Below are 17,222 nucleotides of genomic sequence, written 5' to 3' on the forward strand. Positions count from 1 at the left end.
ATGTTCGCATTAAGATCCTGTCCAGTGTCCATCCGTAATTCGTTGACCATCATGCTAATATTGACCGAGTCCAAGGGTCTCGGATTCTGATGATTCCCGGCAATCTGGGAATGACACTGTGACGGGACAACGATATTTCGAGTCGATTGCGAGCCGCAGGACTTATTCTAAGGATTTCTTTCAACTACGCATTTTTTTTTAAATAAGCCTATCGAAGTAGAAGTATGATCTTTAAATATAATATGAAATTCTAGTTACAAATAATAACATTTTCAATATTTAGAATGGAATTTCAAAATTTAATCTATTAATAAGAAATAAAATAATAAACATATACGATAAATAAAAATACATAAGTACATATATTTTATATGTAAAACTGTACGATTTTAGTTCGAACGCCGAATACAATACACACCTTTTAGTTTCTCAATTCTTAACATCGAACACGGAACGAAAATCAAACTACACAGTTTTCATTCCATTTCCATGTACTGTGTTTTTAAAGTATAGCTACACACGATTTTAAAAATCAGTGTACAGTGGTTGTCGCAGTTCTGTAATCCGAACACTGTACACCGATCGAAAACCGGTAGTATGTATGATTTATAAAATAATTTTCTTATCGAAAAAACACATATTAACCTATGGGAACACAACTATTAATATTCGTTTTATTAATGCGACAAAATACATTTTTTAAAAATCAATGATTCCAAAAACCGATTATGAAGAGTGCGTATCCAGCTTATCCGAGTACGCGAAACAAGTCCAACTGCGCTTCAGAATTAGCCCTGTCGGACGGCGGTAACTTCGAGACATTCGTTCGTTGTTTGGTTCTTCTTTTTCTTCGCGCGAGGAACGGTCCAAGCCGTGCACACGATTACTGGACTCGCGTGTTACCGCAGTGGCACCGGTCGGCTCCGTAATAATACGTTTCCGTTACGTCCACACGATGGCGAGTCCATTACGGACATCGGTTTATGTAGATTTCTTTTACCTTTTGCCCTGTTGCGCGTGCTGTTGAAAACCGAAAACGTGACGATTCATATCACGAACTCGCGAAAATCGAACCGCAGGCAGACGATGCGATTGATGGTCGTACAGTTTTCGTTCCGACCGTTCCGGCACCGGAAAACACGTTGTAACGTGGTCTACCGATTGCAACGGTTCATGCCGTACTTACGCGTTACGTCCGTGTTTCGGCCCGTACGTATTATTTGTACGCGTTATGTTCCGAAAAAATGTTTTAAATCTTTGTAGAAAACGAACGGTTTTGTTTACCCCGTCTTAGTGAATTCGTTACAATTCTTTCATGCATTAGTCTGACCGCAAAATACGAGACAGCATTATGTAATAACTCGGTTGACGAATGAAGAAATAAACCCCCGACTAACAAAATGCGGGATCCATTTTATTTTCTCAAAATTAGACGTTTTTACGTATAATTCGTGAGATAAATAATAATGAAAACGACAGTGTGATGAATATCGAATACTCAACACAAAATTCAAGTACGTTACTGAATTGTTTTATATACCAATGTCGTAAGAACGATAAATTATCGATTATAAATACAAAGTGATGTTTGAAATTAAGTGGTTTGATTTTTTTCCATTGCGTAATTTACGATATTTTAAGTAAACTTTTTTTTATTCTCTACGTCTAAGGTTGATAAAAATATAAGATTTACATATGATGCCCATAATCATAGGTGTAAACTGGTGGGGGGGGCAGGGGGAAAGTTCCCCCTTTGATATTTAACATATCTTGTTTAAGTACAAAACAGTTGGTTATAACTATTACTACACAATTTTTTTTTTAAATCTTAACTTTCAATTTGCACTTATCTAACATAATGTTAGAAAATGAATAACTTTATATAATTAATATGTAGGTAGTAAAGCGGCATTTAGCATTCTCCTTAGTGGGCCGCTGTAATTTTTGTTAAATAAGATTACTTAGATTTTTTTGTTTTTAATTTAATGCGTCTATCTTCTACTCTTAAAATAAAATAAAAAATATCGCCTTGTAACATGACGTTCAAGCCCGGATTATGATAATTTGGGGCCCGGGGCCAAACAATTTTAGGGACCCATAACCATAATCAAAATATTGATGACTCACACATAAATATATTTCAGAGACAAAAAAAAAATTATATTCTAATTTATAAATTTATTTCTTGCTTTTTTTAATACAAAAAATAAAAATGTTATTTAAAAAAATAATTTTTTTCTTTTTTTCTTTTTAAACCCTTTAATTATAACATCGGTATTAATTACCTCTAAAACATTACTCTTTAAACACAAAATCATAAAACCATATACTATTTTATACTTGTTTTTTATATGACTAATTTTACAATTTTATTTATATTCCGACTCAAATTTACCGGCTCATTCAAAGATCAGTTTAAATAAATCGTGATATTGCTGTCGGATTCCAAGTAAGCATTATAATTTATTATGAAACATATCAGTTTTATCAATATGTGCACTTTGGTTCAGACGGTTAAAATTATGTTTATCGGGAATACAATTTTGATTTTACATCTTATAAAATATTATTATACCTTTTATTATTGAATTGATTGTGGGTGTAATTTTTAGTATTATTTATTTATAAATATTAACTTTATTTTATACTACATATATTTTCTATGCTTATTCTTTTTGGTAGGAGTATTATTCCACCTTTGATTGTTTAACGCATTAAACTGTTTTGGACCACCAACTTTTGGTCTATTGCTGTTCGTTGTTGGTCGATATGCAAGCCTAGCTTCATTAATTATATTCCTACAGTAATTTTCATATACTTCTTTGTCTTTTGTTTGATCCGTATCACCGCATAACCATAATTCCGAACTATAAATAACTGAACGTAATATTGACAGCATTCGTGATATGAACTTAAAGTTTTCGGTAGGTTTTATGGGTCCACTCTGGAATGCAAAAGTCCTATAACTTCGGATGCTTTTTTTAATGTTGATAAAGCCTTTTTCCAGTGAAGTATAATATGCCGTTTGACTAGTAAACAAGCAATTGATTCTTTCTTTCTTTATCAAATATGAGGTTACATCACCGGGATACAACAGGTTACTTCCGATATCTCTCAATAAACTATGGATAGACAAAATAAATATTATGAATTTTTACAAGAATTTCTGTAAATAACCTTCCAAATTTTAAAATCCTTTTAATGATTTTGAATCAATTAACATCATATTAATACATCAAGCGAACTATACACGATTTAAGTACAAATTTAACCAATGGTATTATTATTACTGTTATTATTAAAATAAATGTTCATAAGTTTCAGTACAACAGTGCAAATAAAATTTAAATATAATTACTTTTCTTTGAACGATGGATATTGAGCATTTATTCTATCCACCATATCGTTCGTCCAATTACTCTTTTTTGACTGTTCCAGATCGACGAACAGCAAGATATCGCTCTTACCTTCCGTTTTCAACAAATCTTTTGGTGTAATAAATGATTTCAACAGTGGCGGCGGTATGTGATTGAATATCTTATAAAGGTTTAAGGATAAAATAATAACTTCGAAATACTTGTCAATCCCCAACACTTACTTTAGATGGGATGCAAACTGTTATAGATATCCGGGATCCAGCGAAGATACTTGCAATAAGCTCTTTAACCATCGTCCAATCTAGACCGTCCAATCCGCAACCGATTTTTGGAATCCCCAACTTGGTTAAATTCATCTCTTTCATTTTTACCAATAGAGACCTTAGGGCTACTGATAACATTTGCATTGTTGGTTTTCCGCCACTAGATTTTTTCGTTATCATGTAAAAAGCAATCTCATTACGGTCGTTAACAATCACACCAACATCGCCTATAGTCAGATTTTGATCAAACAATTGTCCAATACCACCAAAATGTTGTCTAGAAAGCAATCAAAATAAGTACTAATTTTGATCAAGAGCATATGCATGATATTTATACTTGAATTCCAATGCGATTCCAGCTCTCATCCGCAAGTCTTCGGCGACACAATGGGCGACAGGAATGTCTCCGGGCAGGTTGAAAAGATTTTCATCGATTTCTTTCAAATAACTTGAAAATATTTAAAAATAATTTTTAATTTATTGAAAATAATTTTATTGATAATATTATTGTACGTATGAAACATCGTGTACTCTCCGGGGAAGCAACGAACCCAGGCGGTGAGAGTAAACCGATTTGAAGAATAACATTAAGCACATTCACTTTAACTTTTATAGTCTAAATGAATTACATTTTCCAATAGTGTACAGATAATTGCAATCATCAAAAATATTTCTTAAATTATAATATAGTACTTAGTCTGAAATGTAATCTATTATTTCAGTTTTATTTCACTAAAACTATAAATAAGTGATTAACAATAATAATCATACATACCAAATTCTATCTTCTAAAGTAGGTTCATTTTTGCTTGTATCAACTTTCGATTTAATTGCTTTGCACACGTTTGCATAACTTATGAGTTTTTTATTGTTATCGCTAATCTTATGCTCATTGGGTACATTTTCATTCGAAAATTGGCTCCTATTATATTTCGAAATTGTATTACGACTTGTTGTACGTTTAATTAACAACATTATTTATATTTTCATAAATATTTTTAACGCCAAGTATAAATATCTCATAAGTATTTTATACATTTACAACATAGCTAACTAATTCAAAATAGTAAGATTTGATTTCTAAAATCCTAATTATTTTGTAAATATGTAAACTGAAGAACATAACTATTAAACTTATTATAAAATGATAAGGAAAAAATCTAATATCTTATGACTGTATTAAATTATTTTCTTTTTTCTTATACCTAAACAAATTAAATTATAATTAATAAAGATAAAATTATATAAACAATGGATACATATATCATAGTAATTACGTATTTTAGGGGATAATAAAACCAATAAGTATTTACGAAAAACAAATTATAAATTATTAAAATTAAATTTCCACTGACCGTGATGGCATTGTATATAATTATGTTATATTATTATATTTAAATATGAATTTTAATTGATTGTCAAAATAATTACTAAATACGTACCCATTTTCAGGTATCTCGGTGCAAGTTTCTTGTTTTACATTTGTTGTTTTTTTAACTGCATTTTCAGTTTTTATAATTTCCGATGGTATTTTAACTTGGCTTCCAGTCTGAGTTCTAAACAATAAAAATGTTTAAAGTTATTATATTTTAAAAATTATTGAAAGCATCTTAATTTTTTTCTAGTAGTGTATTTTATTTTATTTATAATTATTGCTTTCGACGAGGATTAGATAAAAATTTAAAAGCCATTGTTTAATTAATCCATAAATTAAAATAAAATAGTACATGACTCATGAATTAATTTAATTATTTTAAAATACTTCTGAATAAGTTGCGTTGGCTTTGCGGATGCTTTAGGTACATCATGGTCTTCTTTTTTTCTACCTAACATTGATTGATCTTGTTTGTTTAACAAAATATTATTATTCATCTTCTTTTTTTCTTTCAGTCCAGACTCACTTATTTTATTAACGTTAGCTCTAAGTAATAATAAAAAAATTATTAAGTATAAAACAATTTATACAAAATTAAATTATTTAATAAATGGAAAGAAGCAAGGAATTTCTTACATTTATTTATAAAAAAAATCTAACATATTTATTATTTTTAATTAGATAAAATAATATTAATATAAAATATTAATGAATTACAAATATTATTAGTACTTTATTAAAATAATCCTAAAATTGAACTTATAAATTAGTCTAGTTAGCTCACTAATTTTTTAACCAAGTGTTTTTAAAAATGTCAAAAACATTAAAAATAAAGTTATGTTTATTGTAACGACTAACGACAAAAGCATATATTGATGTCAATTATAAAGTTAATATCATTAAATTCAATTTTTAAAATTCGCTTAATTCATATTTAAAATTGAATTAAATGTATATTTTAGATTATAATTTCAGAGAAATGTATTATTAACTATATATGTTTATATGATACATATATATCTACATATGATATGTTTCTATTTAAATTATAATTTCTCTGTACCCATCTTTAAGTAATATTTTGCCTTCGATTTTAACTTGAGTTGAGTTATTCTTCAAAGGTTCATTCTTCTTTTTTTCACAAATTCTAGGCATTACTTCATTTCTATTTACATTTAATGAATTTTTAAGATATTTAAAATTTAATATATTGAAAATATTTAAAATTAATATTCTAGTGATAATTTTTACTCTTTCGATCAAGTGTAGTATTTCACCTATTAGTTTTTCTAGTATTTAAGAATATTGAACTTAATTTAAAATTAAGTATCTTAAGGTTATATCAAAAAAAAAAAATATTAATGATACTTCTAGAGTAAAGAATTAATTAATACTTATACATTTTTTGTTGAGTTTCGTTCTTCACTCTTATAAAAGAAAATATTTCTAAGTTTAAATTTACTGAATTGAAAAATGATAGTATGTACATTATGATTATTTTTTTTTTATTTATTTATTTGTTATAAGTATTTATTATAAGTATGGTTTGAAACTGTGATAAGATCATATAGATTTGGTACAATAAATTTATAATAAACATAAATAAGTAGACTAAATTATTACTATTGGGGCAGACTAGTGATCTAAATAATGATGTCTTAGATTTGGCAGATTATCGAAAAAAATCAAAATTTGATATATTTCCTAATGTTAGGAGTCTGTTAAGAGTATTAAGAGTGATTATGTAAACATCATAAAATATTTATTGGCTAAAGTCGAATTTTATGGTTTAAATACTTTAAATTTACTTTAACTTTTCAAGTTTTGAATAATTATAAAATTAATTATGTAAAATCATACATTATTAAAATTTTCTAAGTACAAATAAAAATGGTGTACTGCAATAAACTAATAAGCTAATCAACAACTAAACAACTATTTACTTTTTTGTTTGTTTGCCTTTATTCATTTTGTTCGTTGATGTATTCATTCTTGAAGATTCAAAAATTGGTCTATCTGAATCTAAAAAAAAAAAAAAATGATTACGCTATAACGCTGTTGTTTTTTTCCCGTTTCCTCCAAGTTAATTTCATATCAATGTAATAAATTTAATTAATCTCCGGTGGATTTACTTTCAAAGGCATAAGTTAAAAATGTACTTAAATATCAGTATTTATATCATATAATATTGATTACACTGCAAGTGACTGCGTATACATATTTGTACTTATACATGTAGGTAATGAATAATCGATAAAAAAGATTATGCAAATAAATAATATAACTCGATGTAACGTAAAGATGTATTGCGCGTGAGCGATTAGCTAACCGAAAAAATCAAAAGAAACATTTTTGACACATCAATCTTACAATACGATAAAACGGTACATATGTAAGGTACAAAACGAGATAACGAAATAATTTTGAATGGATTTACAATATTTTAGGAGAACATTACACTATAACCATGTCCACGGTGTACCTAGTAAAAAAGCCGTAAACTGCAATTGTGTTCAATATCGCTCGTTCAATAACACGTGCACGTGTTTTGTCGTATACAATTTCCACGACATCCATCCCCCCTCTTAAGTATATCTACTTCGTACAGTGACGGATAAAGGCCCTGGAGGTCTGGGTCGGTAACGTACTTCCGAACGCTAACTTAAGTGCCTTAAACTAGTGCTAAAACATTAGTGTCCGAATCCGATTAGACTCTGTAGTGCGCTAACTTTCCCTAACTTATTTAGAGCGATTTATCTGACGCAGTTTAATTTTTTGCTCAGACGAATAACAAAAATAGAGGTCGACAAATCGGAGAACAACCAACGTCACTTTCTAGAAATAAAAAAGTAGAACTGATTTTAGGTTCAAAGAGAGTACAAGCAAGCAAACGTACTGAAAATTTTACATCAAAACGAAAAAAATAAAAATAAACCACAAGCCATATTGACGATAATAAATAAAATATACATAATCGCATTGACGTACTAACGTAAAAAAAAGTACATAAATATATTTGCCGCACGAATAATTAAAATTGTGTGCCCTAAAAATCAGTTAGGGAACGTGGTGAATACGCGCACTACAGAGTCTAACCGGATTCGGGCACTAGCTCGGTTAAGGTTCGGAAATACGCGGGCCGATACGAGTTTTACGAACGAACGACCGACTCGTGTTACGGACAACGAACATAGCTCGAACGTTAAAATTTCCGGAGGGTCTGGGCGGGTGTGCCGGGCGCACGACAACAGAGACCATGGGACGATCTCGGTCCGCTAACGACCATGTGTCGCCGATTCGACAGGACAGTACTCGATCCGATCACTGGACGTGTGCGCGAATCGACTAAATACGTACGGTGTCCAATGCGTGACCGGTTGCGGCTGCTCGACTCTGAATCGAGTCAGTATTCAGGCTCAGCAGTACATCGACATCCGTTGAAGGGCGCCGCGCAGACGTGGATACAATGAGCAAAGGGGTTATGGGGACTGAATTCCCTCCTTAGACATTAGGTAGAGACATGTCGGACGTAAAATACTTAAAATATTTAAAAAATTAGACGTAAGAAAGAAAATTTTGTACAAATCGACATGCACAACAAATTATGGCAGTAACTCTCTTAACCAGTACCCTCAAAACGTTGTACACGGAAACATAATATAAACTGAGGAGTTTGTTTTTTGTCCTTGTTCGGTGTTCGAAATTAAGAAAAGCCTAAGTGTGTGCCCATAATCGGTATTCGAACTAAAACCTTACAGTATTCAGATATTCTCAGTAGCTAATCTCAAATCCATTTTGTTTTTTTACCTTTAGTTTTAAGAAACAATGTCATATGGCAGTAGCTGCTAAAGCTAAATGTACGGTGCACGAAACAGGAGTCTCAATATGTGGAATCGCTGAAACTAGAAGAGCGTTTGTAGGAAAACTGAAGAAAAATAAAGTAGAGTGTAAGGCCAATTTCGATTTTTGAACAAAACGGTCGGTGCTGTTCGAACACCGTACAACGATGCAAAATGTACTGAGTGTGTCGTCCATCGGCGTACGAACAAAAAATGTTCAAATTACACCGTACACCGGGCCGGACTGAGTCAGACATTTCTACCGGGAAAATAAAAAAAAAAAGAAACGGTCCACTTTGATGTACCAAAGTCTAATAACAACCCTAAAAAAAAATAAAACCGTAATTTTCATATAAAATTATTGTACATTATTTTGATAATTTGAATACCGTTAAAAGATCGTTTTTTAATTTTAGACAGTTTCTAATGCAATCGCATTAGAAAATGCGTTTATGTCTGTCGACACAATGAGCATAAACCGATAAACCTAAAAAAATTTGAAAAAAAACTTCCCTGTGAGTGAAAGCCTCTCGGTATGCCGACTGCCCGATCCAGCCCTGACCGTGCACGGACACAAATCCGTAGTGCGTGAGACGATGCGCGTTAAAGCGACTGCCTGTATGCGTGTCCTCGTGACAGATGTACTTACGCGATACGACGACGACGCTGTTTCTCCGCGCAAAGGTTTTCACAAGGTTTTTACAACAACAGTGGTCACTGCAATTGAACACGTTCGAATTTAATACACTTCCGGTTTCGCGTTGTTCCAGAACCCGCTGACAAGTCGAAATGCGTTTTCCAAATCGATCGTTTCGATTAGAAACAATACGTATCCACGGTACTGTGCAACGCGACGTGTCTGTTTTAAAACGTTTTTTAGCCAGCACGAAGCGACGAGATTAAAAAAACCATTTATTTTTCTCACGGATTGTACCGATCGCAACCTCCGCTGCGACTGGTTCGGCTCTTGTTCTTGGTCGATTAATCCTTGCGAAATACAACAGTCGCAAGCATAGGCACAACTAAGGGGGCGTAATAGGGTTTTGAACAACCCCCATGTTCAAATGTAGTACTCCTGTTTTTTTTTTCAGTTCTATATAATCTATAGGTAGTAATTACAGTTAAATACCGTTTAATTTAATTTTTAGCGATTTCAGCACAACCAATATTGGGCTCTAGTTGCGCCCATGCCCATGATTTATCGGATTGAGATGATCGTCGGTGGTGACGTGAGAATACAATTTATATTTTAAATGGTTGACAAAAAACACCGACGCGACGTTTGAGGGAAAAAAAAAGTCTAAAGGCCGTATAGTAATAACATATCTTCTGCCGTCGATTACGATAAAACTCTATTCATAGTGGTATATATGCCAGTACAAGTCTCCGATATCGTGACTGCAGAGACCTTGGCGTTGGAAATTCATTAGAATTCGACTGAAAAGGAGACAAAGGCAGTCGCAATTACATGGGCGGAATTCGGCACCAAAGTTATTATCATTTTATGCTAGATAGACAGATAGCGATGGAGAGGGAATGAGAGAGAGAGAAGTAGGAAAGGAGAACGAAAAACGGAATAGAAAAAATTAGAATGAGCGAAAAAAAGACAAATAGTATACGTACCTATATATATGTAGGTACAGGTCGGAAAGTAGAAAGGGGAAAAAAACCAAGTTTCATTATTTTATTGTTATTGATGTTAAGAGGGTTAATTTTTTTTTTTTTTAAATGTTTCAAACACACGCAACTGCTGTTCCAAAGGCTAAGAACGAAAATATCTCGATTTCCTCGGCACACCGCGCTCCGTATCAGCACCTAGACGTCGCGCGAACAAGAAAAATATTCAAATTTTTATTGATTTTCGCGTTGTACACACATAATGATAACAATAGTGTTAACTATTGTTATCATTATTGTTGTACCGTTGCGTACAATACGTTGACCGTTGCATTGCAGTCGGACAAGTGCACTCGAACGCACTCCGTATGTATACATTAAAAGCGCACGTGCAAGTGAACGACGCAAATACGTTAAATAGGTACACGTTCATATACATTTAAACGCGACTCGCGTATTATTATTATTATTATTATTATTATTATACCGATCCGGTAGAGACGTTTTCATAAATCTACGATTCAACGAACTTTGCGCTGTCGTCGTCGTCGTCGTCGTCGTCGTCTACGTGGTTTTTTTCTTTCTAGTTTCCCTTCACCCCTGCCCACCCGCTGCAATTCTTTTTCTTTCGTTTTTACGACGGTTTTATTCGACGGCGACCCATCCGTGCAGACGGTGTAATGCGTCATTCGCCGTGCAACTACGCGAATACGTCGTTTCGCTGCGCGTACGCAACGCAGCTGCACGCGCGTTTAACATCCGCAAACGTATAAATATTGTACGACGACTGATCGCGTAATATTTATTATTCATCGTCCGCGCAGTTCCGCGATTTCCACAAACGACTCTTATCCCGCACGAGCCCCGTCCAACGCGGATTTATTTCCGCGGGCCCGGCTCAAAGGGGAGGCGACAATTATTAATACGATAATTATTAATATAATTTTAATATGAATATTGAATAAATCAAAAAAAACAAGTTTGGGGTGTAGGCCACTTCACCTCCTCGTGGTGCACTTTGGGTAACTCTAAATGAGCTGGGACGCATTCGAGCTATGTCAAAAAAAAAAAAAATAATTTCTCGAGACGCACTCGGGCAATACCTTGTTGTGGACATGCTTACAATATTAAAAAAAAGTACTTTTTAGGACGCACTCGGGATATCCCCGGGTCTAATGCGCTATGGAAATTTTTAAATAAGTTTGTTTACAGTCGAGTGGAATAATATTATTTATTTTTATTATTGAACATAAAAACATCGACTATTAAGCCATTAGTTATTAAACTACATTTTTTATTTTTTTTAAAGATTAACATTTTAATTAGAACTTAAATTTAGTTATTTGAAATTTATTATGTTAACATTTGATTAGAAATGAGGGTTGTAGAACTTCACTTAATCGATGTGGTATATGGTATTTGGCTCTTGAATCCGCGTACTTGAAACAGTCAGTGATTAAGTGTTTAACAAAGAAATAGAGAATATTATTATTGTTGAAATGCGGTAGTATAATACATTTCGGGCCAGTGGCGTAGATACAATTTTTCTGGGGGGGGGGATGTTTAAGAGTAAGTTTTTAAGTGTTCTTAGTATCTTAAAACGAGGTAATATGTAATAATATTATATTTAAAATGGTATTATTATTATGTCCCGTATTTAATGAAAATTATTTTGTTATTCAATTTTTAATATATACCTAATCATAAGAAAATCAAAATATTTTAGTCTAATATATAAATATTAATAAATAATAATCAAATATCATTAAAAAAAAAATCTGGGGGGAAAACCCTTACACCCTCCCCGTAACTACGCCACTGTTTCGGGCCCGTAAAAGAGAAATTGCTGTTCACAGTAACATAACTTACAACGTCTTTCCCGAAAGGTATACACACACACATGTATACATATATTTATATATAATACCTTTAGGACATAACTGGTATATACTAATCATTAATCTTTGATTATAAAATTCCGATATATATATATATGTATATTTAAGTATATGTTGCTTCTTTTTTTTTCTCGCAGAACACATATCCATTCGAAATTACTAATACATTTACCGTCTTAAAGAATAAAAAAATGAATACGATATAATGAACTTTTTTATCGAATTCGATCAGACCGTATTGCATTTTTTACAAATTTATATTATATTCTCAACGCATCGATGAAGCTGCATGGTATGTACAGGTATCGGTTTTACCGTAATAATTTGCGGGTATAGAAATTAGCACCAGTTAACGTAACAAGTTAAAATTGGTCAAGGATTGAACTTTTAAAGATATCGTTTTACTCGACATTTCCAAAAATTCTCAAACTTCACGAGAAAATCGGTGGGGGATGACAAGAGAAAAGTAATTAAAACCCGAACGCACTCGTTAAAAACAAAATCTCGTCTATTTTTGAATCAACTATAAAGTTGATTTTTTTTATTTAACGCGACTACAGACACATAATATGTGTCGTACACATTGGTGAATAATATGAACCGACCTGACGGTTGTTTCGTTTTATTTTATTACATATATGGAAAACGACTCGTAAATGAAGATATTTGTACGCGTCGAAACGCTATAATTTAAATTAAATTAAATTACTACGCGTATGAATGCTTAGAATTAACTTTCATCGGATAAAACGTGTTATTTAACAGCACGTACTAAAAACCGTTGCATATTAATGATCTTTACAATTACATTTTTATGTACTACGCATTGAGTTGTATATTATTCATTTCGCAAGAATTTATAAATTGGTTGTATTTAATTCACATATGCCCATCAATATAATTATTGAAAATTATAATAATCAGAACTTGTGTTGGTACGTAAATACATAGTGACGAAATAGTTTTATAAAGGTTAACCATCGGGTAAAATAAATATAAAATATAATTAAACCAGCTCAATTCTCACATTATAGTTTATTATTATTTTAAAAAAACTAATTACCAAATTCAACCAAATTCAATGTTCACATTCTAAGGCATAACTATTTCATATATAAACCCAACCTCACTAACAAGTCGTTACAGTCATTTAAAATAATAAACGAGTATGACTTATCGGTTGTCAACTACTCTGATCATTATCACCGTGATCCCGTCGAGATCATATTATTATTAGTTAACGAATTCCATAGTCGATTATCGAATTTTATACTTATTGAATTGCTTTTAAAACTGTTTTAAAACCATAAAAGTCGTGTAAGAATTATCTCGCAACGAGTTTTTGCTCAAAAAGTAACGCGATTTTTTATGAAATCTACTGAAATGTTTCAACGTAGTAATAATAAATAATAACTATAGGAAACTATTAAGTATAGGAATCCGCAGCTGTATCCAAAACATCGACGATTAATAGTCTCTTCGGAGTAGGTACCTACGTGGAAATATAATAGTAATAATTTTCATTAAAGCGAACATTTTAATGACTGAATAAAATAAGGCAAGTCTATCTCCAACACAAAGCCTTTTATAGTAGACGAACTTAATGGCTTTCGAAAATGGAAAAACAAATTTAAACAAAAATATTGACGTAAAACGGCCATAAAACAATAATTACTACCCTACAGTTGCATAGTTCAATTTAATTATAAAATATAAATACTCAGTATTTTTTAGACTATTGGTTATTAACTTGTTTTTTTTTTTCGTTTCAAATATCTTAACGTTTACGAAAACCTGTTCTGTTATTAAGTAGGTACTTAAAGAGTTGCATTTATAATATTTTTTAATTATATTCTTAATTTTATGAAAAACAGTCTGAGCGTACACATTTACGACCGAAATAAATATTTAGCGAGACCTTCGTAAATAATTAAAATAATGTACATGATTACTTTCAACGTAAAATCGTTTCGCCTATCGAAGCGGCTAATCCCCGAATTCAGTCTTACGTCGGACGACAAACAAGAATAACCAAAATGAGTAATTGAAAAAAAAAGCAAGAAAATCAAAAGCAAAAAAACTCTGCAGCATAATGTCGCAGATCTGAAAACAATCAACTGTTTCTACTATTTTTTCAACTGTTTCATTTCAATAATTATGTCGGTAAATATGTTTATGTACACATCATCTCTTAATGGAGGGAGGGGAAGTCTTATGAGATACCTTATCAGCGTACTTATAACAAATCCATTTACGTGTGCAGTATACCACGTCGAAGTTAAATCGTGATTTCACGAAGTATATTCGCACCGCCGAACGCCGTGGCATGTGTGCTGTTGGGCTCACCAGTTGCAAACGTTCATGAGTTCACCGCGGTCGTTAATGTTTTCGAGAGTCTACGCGACGTGGTAGCAGCCTATAAAACCGTAGAATTTGTTTTCGTCCGCTGTTTACCACTTTTTTTTTTTTTTTTTTTATTAAATTCATTCATTATTTCGTCTTACCCGTCCCGAATATTCATCGGCCGGCGCGATCATGTTAACGATAGCAAACGTATTTACATTAATTTATATAGTACACCGCACAACACGTACACTCGTGCAGTCCGACGAGAATGCATTTACGTCTCGTTCGTTAACGGCCAGGGCTGAGAGCAAGTTGTCCGTAATGTAACTGTCAAATTAGTATTTATCCGTATGTACATATGTAGACCGGTTCCCTCGTCCGGTTTCCATTGATAAACCATATAAGAGGCCCCGTGTATTTGGATTAGTAATGATTGCCAAATAAAACGTACACGCGCGCACATACCTTAACGATACGCCGTCGTGGATTGATGAAATTGAAATAAAAACAACTATGAACGCGTCCGGTGCCGTTTGATCGCGAGAGACGATCATCAATCATTGTTGTCGGACGCGTAGCGCAAACGGCACGTCCACGGTCGAACACGTGATTTCGCGTAGATGTTAACAATAATCGTAATAAAAACGCGCGTCCCGTACGTTTTAGTCCGTTACAAGACTTAACGTTACGGACACATTATAAATGCACGACACGCGCGTGGTCTCGACGTACGCTTTTCACTTTTAAATCCTAGTACTACTAGATTATCTCCACTATCTGTTGAGAATTGATTTGTCATCTGCCGTGATCCTGCAGACGTATTAACGGGTTTTAGGATCTACTGACAACCGAGCGCGGAAAATTTACCGTGCAACAATTGAACAACTGAGCGCACTGCTTTTGGACACAACATTTTGTGTAGAAAATCCGTAATGATAACTATTCGTAATGTATGATATTAGTGCAGTACAACAAAATGATGTTCATGACCGATACGTCAAACGCTCTGAGCGATCCCTTTGAATATTGAAAATTTTATTTGGTCGGAGCCCGTGAAATATTTCGAAAAATTCTTTTAAACGATAGAACTAGATGTTTGTTCACAATCGATGCGCCGAAAGTTTTTAACGATCCCGTCCGAAAAGCGTTCAACCCACCGGAATTCGAGGGCAGTTGGCTTTATGAATATGGACGCCATACAAAAATATAATTTTCCTTTAAGAATTTCTACTGAGTATTTGAAATGTGTGTAATTTATAAACCCAACCTAGTACCTAATAAGTAATAATTATGTGATTACACAATCTTTGCTACTTCGATGATTGATTAATCTATGAAATACGAATTACGATTGGATACTACTAGGCTTATTGCGACCGCATAGACAATTATACACACATTAAAGCGCACGGATACGAATAACCACCAATTTTATCTCTTGTTTTTAGTAAATTCTATAAAATATAGAGAACGAAAAAAGTACTATATGCAGCTAATTGCGTATAACTAGGATTACGTGATCGAAAAAAAAACAAAATTTAAACAGTGGTATACGTATAACGGAAAAGATCCGTATTTTTATTAAAACAATATTTCAACATCAATATAAAATTTATTTGGGGAGAGGATAAGTATCATAATCCAAATTAATTTCACGAAACAAACGTTTCAGTGTGTTTGGGCAGTAGGTAAAAATCCTTAGAATAAGCCCTGATGGACATCGTAACTACCGCGGCAAAAACCATTGACGACGGTGGAAAACGTTTCCGCAAGTACCAGTTGCCGAAGTGTGCGACCGATTTCGAACAAAAATATAATTGCTGAACAAAATACGACTGTTCGAGTAGAGCTGTTCGCCATACGCGAATACCGATTCGCGTGCGCGGAATCTGCGCGATTCGGCCGATACGGTTGACCCAGTAATAATCCATAGCAGGGGGACAAAGAGAACTGTCGTCGCGGATGCAAACGATGTCCGAATTCCACGTGTCCTATTCATCCTTTCGTTCCTCGTTTAACATATACATTCTTTCGTTTCCCTCCCCTTCGTGCATTTCAACGTTGTCCGATAATGGTAATATAATGAATACGCGAAATTGACGTTTTCTCCGCGGCGACCTACGTTACCGGGCTGCGATCAGAGCCGGCAAGAGGGTGGGGCAACGAGGGCTAGAGTCCCGGGAGTCCGTCATCTCAGCCTTTTATACAACATTTTTTTATAATCTCATTCGCCGTAACGAATGAGATACGAGTTTGATTATTTTTATTGCACTAAATTACGTACAAGCAGTATGTTTATCATGACCAAACAAGTGCAAGTGAAGGGAACCTGGAACCGATCAGTCCCGGCGCCCTCAAAATTTCTCGCCGACCCTGGTTGCAACTGTAACGCGCGCTCGTTCGTTTTCTTTACAAGCTTCGCGAAAACGGTTCGAGTTAGCGCCTGACCACTAGCCGTTTGGCGATTCGTTCGGAATTCGTTTGCTCTCGTTCAAAGAATGCACTGT

At 33.3% G+C, this 17,222-nt stretch overlaps 1 protein-coding gene across 1 annotated transcript; it reads right to left on the reverse strand.

Annotated features, from left to right (window-relative positions):
* Window positions 1-2,647: 2,647 nt before the first annotated feature.
* Window positions 2,648-9,722, reverse strand: LOC112686960. The gene is made up of 8 exons (XM_025559459.1): window positions 9,504-9,722; window positions 6,959-7,037; window positions 5,083-5,196; window positions 4,416-4,562; window positions 3,978-4,088; window positions 3,599-3,917; window positions 3,359-3,537; window positions 2,648-3,122 (listed from the first exon to the last, which is right to left on the reverse strand). The coding sequence occupies exons 2-8, from the start codon at window positions 7,003-7,005 to the stop codon at window positions 2,648-2,650; spliced, it is 1,392 nt and encodes a 463-aa protein (XP_025415244.1). The 5' UTR covers window positions 7,006-7,037; window positions 9,504-9,722.
* Window positions 9,723-17,222: the final 7,500 nt, after the last annotated feature.

The sequence above is a fragment of the Sipha flava genome, unplaced genomic scaffold (genome assembly GCF_003268045.1).
Source record: "Sipha flava isolate LNK unplaced genomic scaffold, YSA_version1 32_pilon_pilon, whole genome shotgun sequence".
In the NCBI taxonomy this organism is placed as follows: domain Eukaryota; kingdom Metazoa; phylum Arthropoda; class Insecta; order Hemiptera; family Aphididae; genus Sipha; species Sipha flava.

Bases quoted from the DNA above. Each gene is read 5' to 3' on its own strand.
- LOC112686960 (XM_025559459.1), bottom strand. From the start codon at position 7,005: ATGAATACATCAACGAACAAAATGAATAAAGGCAAACAAACAAAAAA. The intron at 4,563-5,082 runs GTACGTATTTAG...GAAATATAATAG, and splicing joins ACCGAGATACCTGAAAATGG to GAGCCAATTTTCGAATGAAA. The intron at 3,123-3,358 runs GTAATTATATTT...GTCTATCCATAG, and splicing joins TATCCATCGTTCAAAGAAAA to TTTATTGAGAGATATCGGAA.